This window comes from Ylistrum balloti, unplaced genomic scaffold (assembly GCF_031769215.1).
Source record: "Ylistrum balloti isolate Yb309-2 unplaced genomic scaffold, AGI_CSIRO_Ybal_v1 Utg370528, whole genome shotgun sequence".
Lineage (NCBI taxonomy): Eukaryota > Metazoa > Mollusca > Bivalvia > Pectinida > Pectinidae > Ylistrum > Ylistrum balloti.
This window is the reverse complement of record NW_026782337.1, coordinates 109,240-132,934: the sequence shown is the minus strand read 5'-3', so window position 1 is coordinate 132,934 and position 23,695 is coordinate 109,240. Positions and strand designations below refer to the sequence as shown.

Below are 23,695 nucleotides of genomic sequence, written 5' to 3'. Positions count from 1 at the left end.
TTGATATATAAATCTTTGTGCAGCCCTAATTGTGTCATAACAGGTTTGTGTTGTTATTAGCTGAACAGAATGAAATATTTGTGTAAATCATAAATTCAACAGAAAATAAATGAAAAAATAAAAATGCAACTCAGAAATTTCAGTGAATATCATACACACTTGTATATTTACCCAGTACTCTGCATAAAATCTATGATCTAGTCATCCTTCAGTCCAAATTTTATGAATTTCGCGAATCCAAATTGACCACAGAAAAGATATTTTGATGCTATCAATAGTTTTAAAAGTCATTTTATTGAGTTCTCAAAGATACAGAACAGTCAGAATTTTTGCAACCTTGGTGGAATATCCCTTTAATGGGATTACAGTCTGATCGTGTGTTCTACAATCATGTCTGTTTGTCCATCTGCCATGTGCCGTTGGCTGTGCGAAAACTTTTGACATTTTAAACTTCCTGTAAAGTGGCATTAGTGGGATTGAGCTCAAACTGTCTGAAATCCAAGATACTCAGGATTTTCCATAATTTTGTTAGTAGTAGGCTGTGTAGTGAAAGTAGGAGGCTGGCCTGCCGTGTTCGTGTAGTCGTGTACGGAACATTATTACGGAACTGGATTGGTGTAGGCAGCCAAATGATCAAAGTAGCCGGTCAAATTGGCCGGCAACCGGCTCTTATGGAAAACCTTGGATACTACCATCTTGAAAAATATATTTTAAACTTCTTCTCCAGTTCCACCAGTGCCATTGAGCTAAAAATTAGTGGGAATGTTAAGGAAATGTAGCCAACAAAGTGTTGTTATTTTTTGACCTTGTCAAAACTTTGGGAGGCCATTTTGTTACATGATTGCACAATCATGGTTTTCCTACCATCTGCATCATGGAAAACAGTTTCATAGTAAGATTTTATTCAAAGTAGAAAATATAAGCCTTTTCCCTGCTGAAAATGTTTGTATTCAGATGACAGGTGTTTGTGCCTCTTGTTATTTATTGTACATGTTTTATATACTTCAGTTACATTTCTATGCTGTCCCAATTCACAGTCAATTTCCAATGACCAGCTTGACGACCTCTTTGGTTCGGGAAACCCTCTTAAATTCGGCACTGATAATGTCACTTGATAGTTTTGAAAATGAGGCAGTTTATTTTGTAAACATGAACACAGGATGGCAGAATAACAGCGACAGTAGTGATACAGTCTGTAAAATCCTGTATTTCAGCACTTGATGGGTTTGGAAAATGATATTTGAAAACTCTAAATTAATTCAGAACTACAAAATACGATAATCTCCAACGAATTCAGGCAGGAAGCCATTTTTGTTTACAGGCGAAGGTGTGTTGGGCATCCGCGTAATCGTCTATAACACAAAATTTACATATCCAGACTGTTGATCAAGAGTAAAGGATTCTATTTCTATAATTATTGATAAACGTCTTTATGTGCATATTTCAGCAAAAACCACCTATCTTTCCTAAAATCATCAGGTTAAATGTATGTAAAAATAAAAAAAAAAGGGTAAGAAAAAAATCGTTTTACCGTGATGTCACTTTAAAATATTTATCATCTCTGACATTTACACATTCTAAGTACTGAGTATAACCTCCTGGTATTCATAGTGTAACCCATGCCTGTCCTGTTTCGTCCCAAGTCAGTTTGTACTCTCCGGAAATTAACTCTTTGTAGAGGTTTTCCTCAGAAATTTCATAGAGATCAACAATGACATTACATCGGATGAATTTGTGTTTCTGCAATCAAAGGTCACAGTCACTCATTATCAAAGAAACTTGAAAATGTTAATACTTTTGAGTTTACACATACAACAGTAAAAAAACAGCCCTTGAAGTGATAATATATAGGTCAAAAGATTGATAATTAACAGACATTTTCTAGTTAACATGTGCGACAGTACAAAAACACAGCCTGTGAAGTGATATAGGTCAAAAGATTGATAATTAACAGTCATTTTCTAGTTAACATGTGCGACAGTACAAAAAAACACAGCCCGTGAAGTGATGATACATAGGTCACTGAATTTGTTACTAGTGGCATACAGTACTTTATAAATTAGGGAATTTGGATGGGATGAAGAAAAATTGATATCTTGCTGAGAAAATGAGAAAAAAGTAAAATCTTCTGTTGTTTTTATTTCATCTAACCAGAAGGATCAGTATGATCTACAGCCATCAAATTTCGTCCGTCATTTTTTTTTTTTGCGATTTTTTCAGCCTTGTCAAAAATTTAATATGGCTGCCATAATGGCTATATTGTAATGTGATTGTATTATCGCAGTTTCCCTGACAACACTCATTTTAAACTTCTCAAGTTCCATCAGTGCGATTGAGCTGAAATTCACTTGAAAGGATCCTGAGACAGTCCCACAAAGTGTTGTTATTTTTCAACCTCGTCAAAGTTCATTATGGCCACCATGCTGCCATTTTGTAACATGGTTTCACCTGAACATGATCTGTTTTAAACATATTTGAAAGTCTCACCTATGAGTTTAAGATGAAACTTGCCTTAAAGGATCTTGAAATTGACCTGACCAAGTGTTGTTATTTTTGCGGGTCAGTCCTAACTTCAATATGGCTGCTATCTTGAAAAACAACATTCTGTACTGTTATAAATGGGTAACTCTTGTTTTACAGATGTTGGTGGTTGTCTTGGTAACATGAGCAGACGGGCATCTGATGGTGGGGCCAACATCCAGTTGTTTGCACGTCAAATGTATGGAGGCAGTCTACCAGGCAGTCCAGGAAGTCAGGAGTGTCTAGCTGGGGTATGTGATACATATAAAGCTTTTGTGAAAATGAGGGAATTAAAGTTTTCCTCTCAGTCAGTCACTGCATCTGTAAAAGTTTGTCAGCAGTCTTTATCAGCAGTCAGCAGCTTCATTCCTTGAAGGATTCTCATCAGACACAAGACCTCAAACTTGTATCCCTTATTAAACATCAAAATATCTTAAACATGTTTGAGTTGGGTTGCTTGGTTGCTGGGTCAAGGTCAATATTTCTATTTTTAGAAAATCATTGTCAGCACTCTAGTGGTTTCATTACAGAGGGGGTCTTATGAAACTTCTCACTTCTGTAAAGCATTAGATCATTTTTGACAAATTCGAGATTCAGGGTTGTTGGGTCAAGGTCAAAGTTACTATTTTTAGAGAATCAATGTAAGTGCTCTAAACACTTCAATCCTTGAGAGATTCTCATTGAACTTCACATTCTTTCAAAGTACAAATAAAAATATCTTAAACAAGTTAAAAGTTTCAGGGTTGTTGGTCGATATTGAGGTCACTATTGTTATGTGGGCCGGTAGAGAACATGTACTTCTGCCATGATACTCAGTAGGCTTCTTTATTGGGGTGGGGGGGAGAGAATAGGGAAGGTTTTGACTTATAATTTATCATATTTTCACTTTTACTTAAAAATTATTATACTAATAAAGCTGGACAGACAAGATATATAATTATAATTCTTGTTAATACAAAGTGTATTGCCTTAGTTATTTACGTATTTAATTCTGGTCGTTTGAGGAATCAGATAAGGAAAAACAAGACATATTCAACAAAGTTTTGATCTTACAAAAGTGAATGCTTGCTGGTTTTGCAGTCGCCCTTGTCCCCAGTGGGAATGCCTTTGACGTCCATTCAGGGTTCGGTGACGGTGGAGGAGAATGAAGATGGCGGATCAGATCAGGAGCCCGATACCGAGGCAGTACAGAGGTATGAAATGTTTAATCATACGTTAACAGACTGAGCGTTGTTTAGATATCGTATAATAGGGTTTGTTTTAACATTGTGTAAGTTTTGCTATTTTTACTGTTATATTGTGTGACTTATACTAGACTGGTGCACGATCGTGAAAGAGAGTTATGTTATGTAGTTTTTTTTCCTTCTCTTTTTATGGTGGAGACATGTTTAGAATCAGGTATTCCAGTTTCGACACCAAACAGCGAATTTTTCACAGGACAAAAGTTACAGGTTATTTGCTTTTACTCAACCCCAGTCACGTGGGTTTTTTCACTGGTTTGGAATAGGATATTTTTGTCCCATTTTTCCATTTATGAAAGAAAAATTGATGATTTGCAAAAGGAATTTTTCTGGGATAATTTTCAAATTCTGGACATTCGGCTTTGATAAGAAATAAATCCAATTGAGAATGGGGAGTATTTTCAGCCCCAGATAACCTTCACAACAAGCCATGAGCCATAACAGTTAACCTGGTCTCCTGAATGAATGGGGCCGAATTCCTGAATTTCCTCAATTGGGAATTTCCTATGAATCCATATTTGAATCATGTAATGAATTTAGTGAAAGGGAATTATATTTTCTATATTGATGTTGAGAGATACATTAAAAAGTGGCTACAATTGAGATCAATATATAAGAATGCTGAAAAAAAAATCAAAGGGAAGGATGCAAGCTCTCTGGGTCTGTTGTTGATCATAGCAAGGAAAATTACCTTCTTTATGAAATGATGTTTTTGGATTCTGAGGTCATGTTGGAGATCACATCTACTTTCTATAAAAAACAACGTGAACCAGTTCTGTTATATCGGTCCAGCTACTTCATATTCAAAGTGATTGTATTTAAACATGATACAAAGGTGGACTATAGCAATAGATTGGATAAGACAAGGTCACTGTTATTAACTATAGTATACCAGTGTCATCACGCTGTGGACTTTAGATTGATCAAACTTCACAGAAAAGTCTCGCGATGTTATTTTCTTTTCAGATTGATATCAGTGTTATTAAGTTACAGGAATTCTCAGACTTATTTTGATTTGTCTGCCTTTGTAGGTATCTGGCCAGTAGGGGGCGCAACAAGCGACACACATTGGCCATGTCTAACCCAATGCACGAGATTCCCGAGGAGTTGCAGCGTAAATTGTCACTTCAGCCAATCAGACCTGTGCGGAGAAACCACTTCGCTGGAGGAGGGTCATTAAGTATGTATCAATGTAAAAATACCTGATATAATTTTTGTTTGAGTTTTAAACAGATCTTAATTATGATTAACATTTATAATGACTGTATCGGTGTTTTGTTTGTTTTTTTTTTGCGCTGTTTTACAGTAAAAAAAAATGCTGTTTTTCTGAAAATGAAGAAAAATTAAGAATCTCTACCAATTCCAAAGACATATTTTCCCAGTTTTTCTACGCACAGTCTCTAGAAAAAAGTTTAGGTGGAAAAAGTACTAACTGGATGCAAAATATACAACACAGTTAACAACTATTCAGTAATACAGTATGAACTCAGTAATACAGTATGAACTCAGTAATACAGTATGAACTCAGTAATACAGTATGAACTCAGTGATACAGTATGAACTCAGTAATACAGTATGAACTCAGTGATACAGTATGAACTCAGTAATACAGTATGAACTCAGTGATACAGTATGAACTCAGTAATACAGTATGAACTCAGTGATACAGTATGAACTCAGTAATACAGTATGAACTCAGTGATACAGTATGAACTCAGTTATACAGTATGAACTCAGTGATACAGTATGAACTCAGTTATACAGTATGAACTCAGTGATACAGTATGAACTCAGTTATACAGTATGAACTCAGTAATACAGTATGAACTCAGTAATACAGTATGAACTCAGTTATACAGTATGAACTCAGTAATACAGTATGAACTCAGTTATACAGTATGAACTCAGTAATACAGTATGAACTCAGTGATACAGTATGAACTCAGTAATACAGTATGAACTCAGTAATACAGTATGAACTCAGTAATACAGTATGAACTCAGTGATACAGTATGAACTCAGTAATACAGTATGAACTCAGTTATACAGTATGAACTCAGTGATACAGTATGAACTCAGTGATACAGTATGAACTCAGTAATACAGTATGAACTCAGTAATACAGTATGAACTCAGTAATACAGTATGAACTCTTTATAGCAATTCTCAACAAAACACTTCAGGACACAAAGACATTTAAAAAATATGTAATTCATACAAGTCAGCTTACCACAAATCCAACAGAATTGGTAAATCCTGATGACATTGACCTCTCAGACCGACATCCTATTATAGCTAAATGCCCCATGGGATTGATATGACAATATACATTTCTGGAACCAAACAGGAAATTAAATCTTGGTATCGCTGTGAAGGGGAAAAGCAAAGCAATTGTTTACTGTACAATTATGAAAGCTTGATATAGGTACACTTTCTTGCAGTGGATAAAGTTATGTAAAGAATATTTCTAAATATATCGGGACAAATTTAAGTGCATAAGCAACCGATACACACACCAGTGACATGAGAAATTGATCTCGGTGCATATTTTAATAGTATTGGCAAAAGATAATTTGGGATATATCCTTACCATCACAAGTTAGATGAGTCAAGAACAGTAAAAAGACTAAGCAAAGAGGGTGTGTTTGTGGAACTTTTCAAACTGAAACTAAATGGTAGTTTAATAGTGTCATTATACCTTAAGCATTAATGATGTAATTATCTCCCCTTTCCTTATTAATTGTGTATTACATCTTAATACTGTAACTAAGAAAGTGATAAGGTGATCTCTGGACAAGAGTCAAGAGGTTCAAAACTCTTAACAAAACAATACTTTGTTGATAATTCAGTCTGACTGGTACCTTTATGTAATATTTTCCATCAAGTGATGTCACAATTGAAATGATGTAATATTCAATTGTCTTGATTATAACAAAAAAAAAAAAAAAAAACAGAAGGAAATCTAATAAAATTGAAAAATGAACAATATTTGAGAAAATGACAAATATTTGAGAAAGTTTTATACATGTTTGACAATATCGTGTGGGAGAAATAGAATCTATGACACATATACAATGTATATGTTGTGACAGATTCATTTCAGTCTCATTCTGACGTTTGCCTCAAATCAGATTTTGTAACATTTTCCGACAATTTCAGCGCCTAACTCCTTCCGTGATGTGAACTCACTACACCTACCTAACGAGAGATTTTCTCCTGTCCGCCGAGCCAGTGATGGCCTTCCCAACCTACACAAACATCAATCTCACCTGGAGAAACTGTATAATCAGAATCTAAATACTCGTCACAGTCACTCAAGTCTGAAACAGCTTCATCACGAGTGTCAGGAACTACAGGTGAGTACTCGTCACAGTCACTCAAGTCTGAAACAGCTTCATCACGAGTGTCAGGAACTACAGGTGAGTACTCGTCACAGTCACTCAAGTCTGAAACAGCTTCATCACGAGTGTCAGGAACTACAGGTGAGTACTCGTCACAGTCACTCAAGTCTGAAACAGCTTCATCACGAGTGTCAGGAACTACAGGTGAGTACTCGTCACAGTCACTCAAGTCTGAAACAGCTTCATCACGAGTGTCAGGAACTACAGGTGAGTACTCGTCACAGTCTGAAACAGCTTCATCACGAGTGTCAGGAACTACAAGTGAGTACTCGTCACAGTCACTCTAGTCTGAAACAGCTTCATCACGAGTGTCAGGAACTACAGGTGAGTACTCGTCACAGTCACTCAAGTCTGAAACAGCTTCATCACAAGTGTCAGGAACTACAGGTGAGTACTCGTCACAGTCACTCAAGTCCTAAACAGCTTCATCACGAGTGTCAGGAACTACAGGTGAGTACTCGTCACAGTCACTCAAGTCCTAAACAGCTTCATCACGAGTGTCAGGAACTACAGGTGAGTACTCGTCACAATCACTCTAGTCTGAAACAGCTTCATCACGAGTGTCAGGAACTACAAGTGAGTACTCGTCACAGTCACTCAAGTCTGAAACAGCTTCATCACGAGTGTCAGGAACTACAGGTGAGTACTCGTAACAGTCACTCTAGTCTGAAACAGCTTCATCACGAGTGTCAGGAACTACAGGTGAGTACTCGTCAGTCACTCAAGTCCGAAACAGCTTCATCACGAGTGTCAGAAACTACAGGTGAGTACTCGTCACAGTCACTCAAGTCTGAAACAGCTTCATCACGAGTGTCAGGAACTACAGGTGAGTACTCGTCACAGTCACTCTAGTCTGAAACAGCTTCATCACGAGTGTCAGGAACTACAGGTGAGTACTCGTCACAGTCACTCAAGTCTGAAACAGCTTCATCACGAGTGTCAGGAACTACAGGTGAGTACTCGTCACAGTCACTCAAGTCTGAAACAGCTTCATCATGAGTGTCAGGAACTACAGGTGAGTACTCGTCACAGTCACTCAAGTCTGAAACAGCTTCATCATGAGTGTCAGGAACTACAAGTGAGTTAAGTAGTAGAGGTTTGCATATAATTATAGATAAGAAAGAAAGAACTGGAGGAAAAACAAAGGAATTCATGTTAAAACGATGTTATATTGCAGTTACAATAACTGGTTTTAATGGGAATTAACTTAAGACTTCTTGGAATTAACTTAAGACTTCTTGGAGTATTTTGTTACAGCTAATATCAGATTTTGTTGGAGCTACCTGGTAATTTAAGACTTTTTGGAGCTTAATGAAGATTTTGTTGAAGCTAATGTTAGATTTTCCTGCAGATAATTAAAATTATTAAGATAATTTGAGATTTCACCGGAGCTGATTTAAGATTTATCAAAGCTAAAAAGAGATTTTTAGAGCTAATTTATTAATCTGTTTTATTCCTACATACCTGGTGTTTATTGTTACAGAAACAAGTGTCTACAAGAGACCCTGGCAGTGAGGCAGAGCTACAACAACAACATGCCCTCCACAGACTACATAACACACTACAGGTAAAACACACCTACACAGACTACATCACACACTACAGGTAAAACACACAGACTACATCACACACTACAGGTAAAACACACAGACTACATCACACACTACAGGTAAAACACACCTACACAGACTACATCACACACTACAGGTAAAACACACAGACTACATCACACACTACAGGTAAAACACACCTACACAGACTACATCACACACTACAGGTAAAACACACAGACTACATCACACACTACAGGTAAAACACACAGACTACATCACACACTACAGGTAAAACACACCTACACAGACTACATCACACACTACAGGTAAAACACACCTACACAGACTACATCACACACTACAGGTAAAACACACAGACTACATCACACACTACAGGTAAGACACACCTACACAGACTACATCACACACTACAGGTAAAACACACAGACTACATCACACACTACAGGTAAAACACACCTACACAGACTACATCACACACTACAGGTAAAACACACAGACTACATCACACACTACAGGTAAAACACACCTACACAGACTACATCACACACTACAGGTAAAACACACAGACTACATCACACACTACAGGTAAAACACACCTACACAGACTACATCACACACTACAGGTAAAACACACCTACACAGACTTCATCACACACTACAGGTAAAACACACCTACACAGACTACATCACACACTACAGGTAAAACACACCTTCACAGACTACATCACACACTACAGGTAAAACACACCTTCACAGACTACATCACACACTACAGGTAAAACACACCTACACAGACTACATCACACACTACAGGTAAAACACACCTACACAGACTACATCACACACTACAGGTAAAACACACCTACACAGACTACATCACGCACTACAGGTAAAACACACCTACACAGACTACATCACACACTACAGGTAAAACACACCTACACAGACTACATCACACACTACAGGTAAAACACACAGACTACATCACACACTACAGGTAAAACACACAGACTACATCACACACTACAGGTAAAACACACCTACACAGACTCACACACTACAGGTAAAACACACCTACACAGACTACATCACACGTGTTACTACAGGTAAAACACACCTTCACAGACTACATCACACACTACAGGTAAAACACACCTTCACAGACTACATCACACACTACAGGTAAAACACACCTACACAGACTACATCACACACTACAGGTAAAACACACCTACACAGACTACATCACACACTACAGGTAAAACACACCTACACAGACTACATCACACACTACAGGTAAAACACACCTACACAGACTACATCACACACTACAGGTAAAACACACCTACACAGACTACATCACACACTACAGGTAAAACACACCTACACAGACTACATCACACACTACAGGTAAAACACACAGACTACATCACACATTACAGGTAAGACACACCTACACAGACTACATCACACACTACAGGTAAAACACACCTACACAGACTACATCACACACTACAGGTAAAACACACATACACAGACTACATCACACACTACGGGTAAAACACACCTACACAGACTACATCACACACTACAGGTAAAACACCTACACAGACTACATCACACACTACAGGTAAAACACACCTACACAGACTACATCACACACTACAGGTAAAACACACAGACTACATCACACACTACAGGTAAAACACACAGACTACATCACACACTACAGGTAAAACACACCTACACAGACTTCATCACACACTACAGGTAAAACACACCTACACAGACTACATCACACACTACAGGTAAAACACACCTACACAGACTACATCACACACTACAGGTAAAACACACCTACACAGACTACATCACACACTACAGGTAAAACACACAGACTACATCACACACTACAGGTAAAACACACCTACACAGACTACATCACACACTACAGGTAAAACACACAGACTACATCACACACTACAGGTAAAACACACAGACTACATCACACACTACAGGTAAAACACACCTGGCTCTAGGTGGAAATCTGTGACAATAACAACGGGTTATTGGGTGTCTGTGTGGATGAAATATGTTGTGAATTGTGATTTTGTTTGTGGGTTCTCTGTCCATGCATTTTGAACAAGACATTACATACCATGGCTGCTACCTCTGAAATCCAAGGATTTGATGACAAAGATACGTTTTTTATATATTCAGAATATATTTCATGATGAAACTTGTCACAAATTATCCATTTGATTGGCTAAAGACCACTGACTTTTGTTTGAAGATAACTTAGAAGCCAAAATAAAAAAATCAATAAGTTTATATAGCCATGTGATTTAGTGTATCAATCAGGCTTTTACTGGTAGAAGATTTCCTTGTCATATTCTACAACGCTGTCAAGGAGATACCATGTTTTCATGTCCCTAAAGGAAAGGTTATTATGTTAACAAAGACTTGACAAGCCTCATGTTTTCTAATTTAAGAATCTGTTTCCTCAAGGGAGTGACAGATTTCTATGAGTCTTCAGTTATACAAGTAGTGATATGAAGGACCCAGTAATATCTATACATATTCAATAATACAGAGGTTATGTATGTAAGAACCCTTGAATTTTGAAGACATGATGATGCATGTTACCTTTACTGTCTTGCTAGCTTCTGAAGACTAGTTGGAGTTTGTTCTTAATTAAGATTATTGAATATGATATCTTGAAACTGGTTATCTTAATACACAGCAAACTTGCATGTGAATCAGTTTTGACACCATTGTGATATAAAAGATAACATTCTACCGCTTTCCTTTTTCTATCACACTTCTACGTTGATTATCAGTTACCTTCCTTGGCTATGCCTCTTTGTATTTTATAATGTGTTAAGGTGTTATGCTGCAACACCTATAGCTACCTAACTATGCTGGATTACCTCCCTTTCCGTGGATTATTCCCCTTTGCTTTGTGCATCTAAATGACCTCCCTTTGTTTTTGTACATCTTAAATGACCTCTTATGATATCTTATATTTCTTTCCATTCTAGACTAACCCTTAATGCTTATCATGTACTGCTAATTTACCACCCCCCCAAGTCCTTATGAGTTATCTCCCTTTTCTCTTTTAGTACATTTCAGTTCTCCTGCAAAAAGGAAAATGTAATTTGGTTTCTTCTGTTGTATGGCTATACCCTGTAAACACAAAACCAATGTTCAGTAATTCAATCCATGATCAGAAAAAAAATCAACTCTTTGAAAATTATTGAGTTTCATAATCTGTTGTAAAAGCAGGGTAAGAGCTTCTCATTATTTGTCTTCAGCATCATATTCTTTCATATTATGATCAAACTTCAAGGATTTTGATTGTGAAAAATTGTATCAGTTCAAAGTTATTTCAAAGTTCATTTTTCCCCATCAATCAACATGAATTAAGGATTTTTATGGATAAGGAAAGTTTAAAGATAGTTTTGTATTGAAACTATTTCATTACGATGTAAATTCTCTGAATGTATAAAGTGTTAGCATGTTGTCCATGATTCGGGTATTGTATTCAGAATTCAAGCCTGCCCTTACTAATACACCTAAGTTCCCATGTCTATAGATTGCACAACCTTTGGAATTGGTGCTGCAGCTTCTTTACCTAGTAAATTTCGGTGACTGCTAGCTTAGCAGGCTTACCCTTGAGAGCTGGGCTGCAATATCTATTGTCAGGAGTCACACAAGTATTTAAAACCATTGAATCTGTCTTACGAGTCTCTTGAATATTGCTTTTAGCCTTGAAAAGTCATTAAAACTAAATGGAAGAAAAATCTGTTATTTTAGTGTTCTGATGTTCTTCTTATGAAGTTTAGTTTACTCAAGAGATTGTTAAATGTTTGGAACACTGAACAAATTGACTGAGAGACATATCTCTGAATGGAAGATTATTATAACCAGATGTGTTCAAACTATTGTGATTTGTACACACACAGCTCTTGCACTTTATGAAATAAGTGTCGTGAAAAAGTCTTAAATTTTGACTTCCAGAATCTGTCCTACCCCATATTGAAAACCCCTCAAAAAAAAAACCTAACATGAAATGTCTGAATTTCTAGGATGCTTGTGTCATTCGTCTGTACTGGGACATTGTCTGGACGGTAGATTTATTTTGCTGGCACAAAACATGCACAATAAATGGTTTAAGTTTTCCCAACCTACTGAAAGTTATAGGGTTCAGATGACCTCTATTAAAGGTCTGTAAAGCTTCGAGTTGTCAATAAGCTGTAATGAAGGTCATTCAAGGTCACAAATATATGTGGTTAGATCTCTAGTTTATCTGATGAATTCCTATCTAATTAACACTGACTTGATGCATTAACCAATTAATTTGTTGTGTTTGCATAAAACTGTTAGATTCATTGATATATTGTGTTTGTTTTCCTTGTGTGGTTAAGAGCAATGTAATCTTCCTCTGTGTCACCTTTGACCTTTTGCATATTTAATCATTTGACCTATGACATTTGCATAATTTTGACTTTTTTTCGTTAGGACAGCACGGGTCAGAGTGTTTCCCCAAAGTTTCTATAGCACAACAGGTTTGTTATGTAGCTGTTCTCCTCTTCACCAGCTTTTACCCTATCTAACCTGTACCACTGCATGGGAGGCTGTGCTACGGTGTAAGGGACATAGTTTAAAGGTCATAGGTCAGGAAGTCATCAGTTAGGAATCTGGGCTTAAATGCTAGAAATTCATGACTAAAGATTTCTTGAGTAAGGTCAGAGATCATTTGCTTACAGAGCCTTGACAATAGGCTTGGAGACAGGAACAAAATGTGCAGGTTAGAGGTTAGGGGTGAGATGGTAAGGGTTAAAGGTTAACCTTTTTTTCATCAAGTAGTTTGAAATGTAACTGAAAGGGTCAAGGGTACAGATTGAAAATAAGAAAGTTATGATAATGTTTCGTGTAATTTTATGAATATAGAACCTCATTTAACAGCATTTGTAGCTTAACAGGACATTCCTGCCTATGTCCTTGATTGGTCCAATTCAGCATAGCCAAGGTGAAGGTCATACCTGGAAATCTCCTGCCATTACAAGTTTTAGGTCAGATCTTCATAAAGCTTTACTCATCAGCTGGTGGTTAAACTTACAGAGCTGTCCTTCCACTACGCATTACAAGGAATAAGGATAAATTTTTCATCATCATTCAATTTTGGTGTACAAAATTTTTCAGATATACATATTTTTTATTGTTATCTCATTGGTAAAAACGGAAAATTTTTGTTAAAATTGATTTTTATATTTCCTGATCTATTTATATTAAGGATATATGGTATAATACAATCTTAAAAAGATTATTTTTCTTTGAATTTTGAGCTTATGTAACTTGTTCTGGTGGGAGGTATTTTGCCTCTGAAAATCATTTTAGGAACTATTCATGAAAAATTTTCCAGTTTAGTAAAGAAAAAATCTAGGAATTCAGTATTAGAAAAAGTTATTGAATATTTGTTATTTGTAATAAGAAAACTGAGATTTTTGGGTTGTAATGGATAATTTGAGTGGTGGGAGAATTAGTACTAAACACTTTCCTGTTTCTTTGACTCTCAGTAGCTATCACCTGCTTTATTATATACTCCTATACTGTTGTATATGCTTCCATCATTTACACATGGTTTTACTAACATCAAGACATTATTGAAAATTTGACTGAATAAATGTGTTGTAAATAATGAAAAAAAGGTGATAACTAGCTTTCCAGGAGTCAAGATGTTGTTAAATGTATTGGTTTATTACCAATCTCGGCGATAATTTGCCTCAATTTTCATCTTTTCTGAATTTTTTCATTTCCAGACATAAAACCTGTTGCTTATTTCGCTTAAAGGAGTACCTGTTAAAGTCAGTGGAATAAAATAAAAATACAAACTGAGGGTTATTTGTCGATGTTATGATCATTTTGATGGATGGGATGAATATACTGTATAACCATCACACTTAAACTTTCGCGTATTTCACCTCTAAATATAAAAATGAATTAGGTTTGAAGTACGATCTATAAATCATTTGATGGCAAATTTAACTTGCAGCAAACTTTTACCTATATAGTGTTTTTCTTATTAGGGATAACAGAGAGACCAAGTCTCGCAATCTGTTGTATGATAATGAAAAAAAGGACATAATGGTGTGCCATAACGTTTAGCCTTTTTGTCATTTACGGATCCTGGTGTGCCGTACTTTTGTGTTTTTTTATGTCAAATACGGTACATTTATCTATTTCATCTGGAGAAAATGGCAGATGAAATTTATAATGCAAGGTCATAAAAGTCACTCACTTCCATCACTAATGTCTAAATATATTCCATGTTGTGTTAGTCTTATACAGTGTCACAGATCACATGACTGCAGACCATGGAACAAAACTAATCACCAATCACATGACCTGCATGACTACAGCCACATTTACACCTCACATTTAGTTAGATTACAGGGACAGGCATGAATAGAAAATCAGTGGTTGTCTAGTTGTGTTTTGACAAAATGAATGAAATATCATGTTAAAGTTTATATATCTCATTTTGCTCAGATCTCCACTGGGAGCAGAAGCCTCCTACCTCCCCTAGGTCTAGAACTTACCTTCCTTGGGACTAGAACTTACCTCCTCTGGGACTAGAACTTACCTCCCCTGGGTCTTGAACTTACCACCCCTGGGACTAGAGCTTGCCTCCCCAGGGACTAGAACTCACCTCCCCCGGGTCTTAAACTTACCTCCCCTGGAACTAGAACTTACCTCCCTTGGGACTGGAACTTACCTCCCCTGGGTCTTAAACTTACCTATCCTGGGCCTCTTAAACTTCTTGAACTTACCACCCCTGGGACTTCCTCCCCGGGGACCTACCTCCCCCGGGTCTTAAACTTACCTCCCCTGGAACTAGAACTTACCTCCCTTGGGACTGGAACTTACCTCCCCTGGGTCTTAAACTTACCTATCCTGGGACTAGAACTTATCTCCCCTTTGTCTTGAACTTACCTCCCCTGGGACTCGAACTTATCTCCCCTGGGACTAGAACTTACCTCTCCTGGGACTAGAACTTATCTCCCCTGGGTCTTGGACTTACCTCTCCTTGGACTAGAACTTATCTCCCCTGGGTCTTGGACTTACCTCTCCTTGGACTAGAACTTATCTCCCCTGGGTGTTGAACATACCTCCCGTGGGACTAGAACTTACCTCCCCTTAGACTAGAACCTAAATCCCCTCGGACCAGAATCATTGTCCCTTGCGATCAGAATCCGACGACAAAGGGACCAGAATCCACCTCCCCTGGGACCAGAATCTGCGACCTTGTTCTTCTTTTACTGAGACTGAATTATTTGACCAGCTGGAGATTTCTGAATTTCAGAAAATCTGTAGTCAGCTGAAGATACAGAAATCTGGTTAGACAGAGTCCAGTGTAGACATTGTTTTAAATTGTATTTTGAACAGATTACAGAAAAAATTTTGAAAGAAATGTATGAAATTTAGACTTTATAGATTTTTTTAGTTGAATAATTAAAAAAATTCTTGGATTTTTTGTTCATACTTTTTTAAGCTGGTAACCAAAATGATTGAGATACTGTAGATTTAGAAAGTCTTGGAATAAATCTGTTAACGATTTTGTTCTCTTCCATAATTCTCAAGTATTTCTGGGTTTTTAGGAAGTATAAATAGGAATCTGTTTTATCCCCTAGGTAGAGACGAGACAATTACAGCTGTAATATGTGGTCCGATATCACTCACAATGTTGTAGCATCATCATCTTACATAACAACGTGGCACATTTCATGGAATATTGATGATAGTGCAATGAAAAGGTTTCCAAACAGCTTGCAGTTTTTTTATCTATGAGAATCGAAAAAGGGATTAAGAAAAATAATCAAACATGATCAGTACCACAGACAGGGATATTTCAACCCCAGAGTAAAAGTTTGGCTTGTCAACTCTTGGAAGTCCACAGATCCTCTTGCTAACCAGCCAAACTCTGGTGGAAATAATCCTGTCACTGGAACACACCCATGTACCATTCTACCATTCTTTTATAACAGTGTCAAATTTGGAGATACATGTATGTATGGACATATTTTGTTTTGTTTCTTGTTATATATATCATTCCATTTTAACTAATACTGTTTATGATACAGGTAGACAATTACATCAAATTCAGTGTCACCAACTCACCTTTGTCAGAACAAATTCTTATTGGACATGTCATGTTCAGCTGGAATCGTATAAAGTTAGTCAACTGATATTTCTTTACTTTTTATCAGTATTCAAAAATTTCAGAGTTTTTGGATCTAATATAAAAAGTTAAATTCAAACATAACAATGAGCTTCATCACCTAAATATGTATAAATGTAATAACTTTACAAAAGATTATAAGGTCTTTTATTTGGATGGTCCTCTTCATTGGGAAGTCTGTGACCAGAGATTTGATGACTAGAAGTTGCCGACACTGAAAATTACATAAAGGTTACTATGTGTTTCTTTTATAGATGAATTCATGAAAGACTCATCACCTCTTGTGGGTTTTTTTAAATCCTTTTTTACTAATTTTATTTATTTTGTATTCTTATGTTGGTTTTTTTTAATCATCCTTTTTTTACTCTGTCTCTGTTTCAGATGTTGAAATGAACTTAAACATTGTAAAAGTTGTCTCCCTTGTCCCATAGAAAAACTTCACCTGATAAAACTTTTAATGTTGATGTTAATTTATTGATACAAGATTTTAGATATATAATAATAAACTTTAACATTGTAGAAGTTGTCTCCCTTGTCCCAAAGAAAACCTTCACCTGAAAACTTTCTTCCTTGTTTATCTTGATAAAACTTCTTATGACAGAATGAATTTGTTGATATTAGAATTTGGATGTATAATGATACACACTTCTTCCCCTGTGTTGCCTCCTCAGCTGAAAGGTCGTAGAATGGATGTATAACCTATTAAAGATGTAAATAGATAAATAGATAATCCTGGAGGAGGATAACCACAACATCTTGATTTATTTTTTCAACTTTTAGTCTCAATTTAGTCTATAAGTGTTGTTTTAAAAAAATTTACATTAAAAAAATTTTTTTTTTCTTTTAAACATGTGAAGGTTTTGATAAATATGACCCATGCATCACATTGCATTGCATGCTTATGTTTTACTATTTATTTTTATATTAAGACAAATATACTTAACACAGACCTTCTATCTCTTTTCAGCCTACTACTACAATACAGCATTCACCTGTACCCTCGCCACCACTAGCTCCAGCCTCTCCAAGCTTTGCACGGCACACTGCAACAACTACAGATTCTCAGAGTGCAACTCTGTACCAACACCTTCAGCGCCTCCATCTACACCAGCAGATCCAGAACTCACAGCAGCCATATCAAAGAGGGTCTCCACCCACTTGCCTTCCAATGCAACGCACTGATTCACCTCCTCAGAATTTCTCCCAGTTGTATCAGAATTTCAGTCAGCCGCACCAGCGGAACAGTCCACCACCCAACATCACTAACTTTCAGAACCTTCAGATGATTAAAGAAGACTCACAAGACCTCCCTGATCAGAGTCCCAGTGAGGACGGTGAGGTCAACATGCAGGTTGGAGAGGGTGAGTTCGCCTCCCAGGAAAAGAAACACAGACAGTTTTCAGGAAAGCCACAGATCAGTATTACTGACACCACTGGTCATGTGACAGATGTAACTTCAGAGGGCGAGAATGAGATGTCTCCATCGACAACAGATGTCGATGCCCTCTCTGCAAAGTCAGGAACATATCACAACTTTCAGGACTCATCAAGTTCACAAAGTTCTCCTCAGCCATCTCCAACACGTTCTCATCGCCCTCTCACCCATTCTCATTCCTCTCCAGCCTCACCTAATCATCAGTCGCATCCCCCTACTAACTTCACCTCTCACCCTGCCACTTATAATTCGCTCATCTTCGGAAATTACATCACAAATCTGGCTGCTATTCCTTCCATTGTGACGGACCTCGGTAACCTCAAAGGCTACTCCACGCCTGATCCTAGCCATGCCAACATTCCCTACACATGTGGATGGGCTAGTCCACAGCTGTCCTCACAAAATAGGTCACAACGACCTAGTTCTGGGCGAATGGCTGGTAGTCGACAGTCACCAGGGGTAGGAAGGAGTGTTCTGGATTCAGTGAATTTCCAGAATGTAGGTGTACAAAATTCAAGTGCAAGTGTTCCGATTGAAGCCCATAGCAATAGAGTTGTTTACAATGGTGATCAAAATCTTATCCAAGACGTTGATATGTCGTCTGTGAAACAGGACGAACAAAATGTGTACAATAGTATAGGACATGGTAACTTATTAGAGTCTCCAGGATTGAACAAGGTTCAAGGCTCGAACATCAATCTCACCTCCACACGAGCTGTTGGGGACATATTACAGGAACTGAAGAGAATTCTGGGAGATCGTGGAAAGGAGATAGTGTATCAGTGTTCGGATCATTTATTCCGCTTAGAGAACTCTGACGTTCAGATGGAGCTTGAAGTGTGTCAAGGAGTTAGCTATAACGGCCTACAGGTACGGCGGATCTCCGGTGATAAGGGACACTATCGGGCGCTGTGTCAGGAACTATTGTCTGGCATCAATCTATGATGGCTGCCTGAATATCGTGTTTTAAAAAATGTTTTAAGTGATGGTGTGCACAGTGTCGATATTTTTGTCCTTCCAATGTGAGGAGAGAAGAAAAAACTTCAGGTGTGAAAAGATAAAATACCAATTGTTTGAGCTTGTAAGATTCCTTGGTGAGATTTTAACACTCAAAACATTTTGTTGTGTCATCACTCAAAATTTTCAATTCTCAACAATATTGTATTTGTGCCCTTGGTATTTCTAAAATATTTGTAAATCTAATTCCTGTAAATGTTTGTATTCTGACACTGTGCACCAAACGCTGTAAACATCTGGTTGTGTTAGATCTTACCTGTGGTTCATTGTCATGTCATATCAAAATGTTGAAGTTCTCAGATTTTATAAATGGTTCATTCACAATTTGATGACATGGCGTACATGTGCATTTAAAGGAAGGGACTGTATCAAAGGTCACTTTTGTTAAAACTGATATATATAAATATGCTTTTGGTACAGTTCCTTTACGGGAATATAAAACATTTTTGGTCTGTGATAATAAAAAAATGCTTTTGGCTTTTTGGTCAGACCCTCACATCCTTGTAAACTGTTGCAAACTGATCTTAAGGGAAGACGATTGAGTTGCTGGAGTAAATGCCTGGATCGATACAAGGGTGTCAGGGTCTGTGAGGCTCTTTTATGCTAAGAAAAGGTGCGTTTCCTGTAAACTCTGTACATAATGCATGGTTAAAAAACAGGTTTTTATAATCACGATTATCACTTTTTTTTTTTTTTTTGTTAAATATTAATGTTTTTATTTAATTATTCATTGTCTGAAGTCAGATGTTGGTTGTATAGTGAAATTAGTGAGGTAAATTTTAATGTATTGGTAGACACAATACAAACATCTTTACAGGGCATCTATTACACACTGTAACCCCACTTTCAATAATGGGTGTATATTTTACAACTAAGGGCCGTCTGTCCGTCCGTCCATCCATCCATTAATGTATAGGTTCCTTTCTGGGAAGTGGAAATGGGTGTGTCGCATACCAAAAATAGGTCACTCCCCCAAGTGTTTTAACCTTTGACCTTTAGCAAACTCTGATAAGATTAATGAAAATATTTATGAAATATGGGGTCACTTACTCTGATGGCTGAATTAAAATCACCTTCACAAGAATGTTAGGTACATTTTTCCTTGTTTTTTCAAACTCTCATTCTATGATGAAATATTGAGTGATGTTGTCTGTGAAGATGATATTGCAAATTAGTTAATTTATCATTATTAGAAATTCCATTGATCTGGTCCTCTACTTCGCAAACTGTTTATCATTGAAAATTCTATTGAGTTACTGTAGGAGTGAAGGGGCATTCATTGATATTAATTTGAAAATGACAATTTTTTTCTGAACAGTCAAAATCTGGGAATAGTGAAATGTGAAGAGAAGATTTGGGTAGGGGAAAGTATCTAAAGGGCTCCACTCAGAATGATTCTAGTCGTCTGTCGGAATTTAATTTAATTTATAATCACTTACGATTTGTTCAATACTACTGATGATATTAGAAACACTGAGTCAAATATGTAAATATAGGCCTGTTGAAAATCAGCTTTCAATTAAGTTCTTAGCATTGACCTGGCAAAATCATGGGTTTCTAACACTGTGTATAGGAACTTTAAGTTCTGACCCCAGTTTTGTCCAAGCATGGTTAGAATTATCCAGTGTTAAGTGATATAACTCAGATATAATTAAAACGAAATTGGGAACATTCTTGATTGTTTCTCAGCTGTTAATTTACGGAGAGAGGGCAGATTGATGTATTTTGAGTGTAAATTTTGCGTTAGAAAACCCTGCTTTTTCAGTGACAACAATTCAAATTTTTCACTAACTACTGATCGACAACATCACTGAAGTAGATTTTCTGTGATATCTTGTATAACTTTGTCCAACCTCACTTGATTACTGAAAACTTACAGTTTAACACACTATACACACACCAGTGATGTATAAGAACACAAATCTCACTGTCCCAGGAACTAAAATTACAAATTAAAATGCAGAGAAACACTTACAGATAAGGTATCTACTGTTATACTGTTACCGTGGTGATGTTGTAAATTGGTTTTTATTGTTTGTTTCAAATACTTGAACATGTTGTTTAGAAATAAGAACCAAACATGGAAATGTTTCATGTAAATTTGAAAAATTGGATGTTCTAAGAAGTTTTGAAATACAGAAAAAAATGTGCGACAAGGACTTCAGTAGCTTTTCTGAAAATTCAGGAAGCAGGTTTGTGCAAGAGTTATTTCCCTTGTACCACACAGGTCTCTAATCTTAACTCCAAATATACCTTGTTGAAATCGTATAACATACAGTGTTGAAGTTTGTCAAGTTTTGCAGTCACTCGATCTTTCAATTGAGAGAATCAATATTCAGTCCTCTGAGTATGAATTTTAATAACTTTTTATTTTTTCTTGGCAGGTGGGGCAGGGAGGGGGTTTACTTTCATTTATGTCAAAGTTAACACATAAACACATACAATGAATATCTTAACTGATATATCTTGTTATATGTCTTTCATTGAAAATTTTATTTTGCATGAGGTTGAACATTCTGTGTCAAGTTGTTGGAGAGGCTGAAATAACGTATAGAATGCAAATCTATTGAAACACGGTTAAAATGAAATGTGTCTGAATTTCTACAGATAACTAGTAACTTATCGTGTACTTAGTAATTTGTAAGTATTTCTATTTTCACTTTCCATTTTAAGTAGTTTCTCATATCTTATGATGCATAAAAAGAAGACAGGTTTTAATTTTGGCAAAGTGAACCAAAGTTTGCTTCATTTATGAATTCAGATTTATTTCATTTGAATTAGAATCCAATTTAATAAGACTCAAGTGAAGAATTAAATGAGGATGTATTTTGAGATTAATCTCATGCATTTACATTCTGTTCCCATCAGCTTCTCTGAGATCAAGATGTTATCCACAAGTACAAGGAGGCATACCTATCAAGCCAAAACAATCGGGATGTTTTTTTAAATTTTTTAATAGATTTGGAAAATTTTGTCCCAAGTTGGAAATTTTTAAACAATTTTTTAATATTTTCACATGAATAATGTTTTTTATTCTGAAATGAAGTTTACTATTGTACAATTGGTTAAGAGATGCTGAAACACAAATGTGTTTGAGTTGAGGTAACATAGCCATCTATCTCCAGTTTGTTCAGAACTTTCTCTACAGTTTAGTAGATATGAAAGTTCTGAGAATATTTAATGTCCTCGATCCCAATAATTACTTTAAATTTATAAACAGTAAAATTGTCTTTGAAACATTTTTAATTGAAATCAGTTTTACAGTAGATACAGTCCTAATTTTGAGTTGTAACTGTAATAATAAATAAACTATAAAAATCATGGATCTTATCGACACATATGGTAGAAATTTATCATCTTATCAACAGTTTCTACTCTGTTGCTTAGATTTGTGTTTCAGGAGCCCAAAAACTGCCTCTCTATAAACAATTGATAATTTATCACTTAATCAGAAAAGTTCAGAAAGTGTGATTTTACTTTCTGTTATTCTTTTGAAAGTGGCTTCTTTTTATTTATTTAATTTTTTTTTAATGATATATTGAATCGATGTTGAAATTGACTTGAGATATTTTCATCATTTGCTTGTGCAGAAAACTTTCCAGACAAAACAACACAACAAAATCTGAAGTAAGAGTTATCTTGTGACTAGCAGTTGAATTGTTGATACAGGCCCCTGTAGCCTCTTGTTATATTTTATCATGATTGTGATTGGTTTTAAGCCCTCCATATCTTGTAAATTACATTTTGATGTTAAATCGACCCGAATCGAAATAGATCAGTTTGTTACACTGAATGTGTGAAAGGTGGGGGGGGGGGGGGGGGGTCAAAGTTAAAAATTGTATGTGTGACAGTGGAGCTTTTATGAATGAAATCATGTGACCTAATGTTTGATCACATGACTTTTCAGCTGCGTTATTTACAGTAATTTCTCTTTAAACTAAAAGCCTGCCATTTTTAGGAAAGAAATTCCCAAACTTTTCAAAAGTAACACATTTTGTTTTATATAATTTAGAATACCGGTGTTCAGTTTGTCCGAGGAGGTTAATAATAGTGAAGGGAATTTGCATAATAATGAGCATTTTTTGCAACTGATGTCATTTTTATACATCAAATGAATTTGATTTTTGCTTAGATGTAACTTAATCAGGTGCCGTTGATCGATTAAGAAAAATGACAATTGATCATTAGATGGGGTTAAATAATGAATTGTATCTTGGTCCTATCACTATCAGGTCGGTTAATGCATCACAGAGAGGTGAATAATG

General features: G+C 36.3%; 1 protein-coding gene across 1 annotated transcript in view; it reads left to right on the top strand.

The window, feature by feature from the left end:
• The window catches only part of LOC132555923 (serine/threonine-protein kinase SIK3-like), a 50,162-nt gene extending 29,616 nt beyond the window's left edge, over window positions 1-20,546 (top strand). The window contains exons 11-16 of the mRNA XM_060220301.1: window positions 2,641-2,771; window positions 3,601-3,713; window positions 4,793-4,941; window positions 6,921-7,117; window positions 8,646-8,729; window positions 17,946-20,546. Of these exons, the coding sequence (XP_060076284.1) occupies window positions 2,641-2,771; window positions 3,601-3,713; window positions 4,793-4,941; window positions 6,921-7,117; window positions 8,646-8,729; window positions 17,946-19,358 (2,087 nt within the window). The 3' untranslated portion in view covers window positions 19,359-20,546. The remainder of the gene's footprint in view (window positions 1-2,640; window positions 2,772-3,600; window positions 3,714-4,792; window positions 4,942-6,920; window positions 7,118-8,645; window positions 8,730-17,945) is intronic.
• The last annotated feature ends 3,149 nt before the right edge of the window (window positions 20,547-23,695 follow it).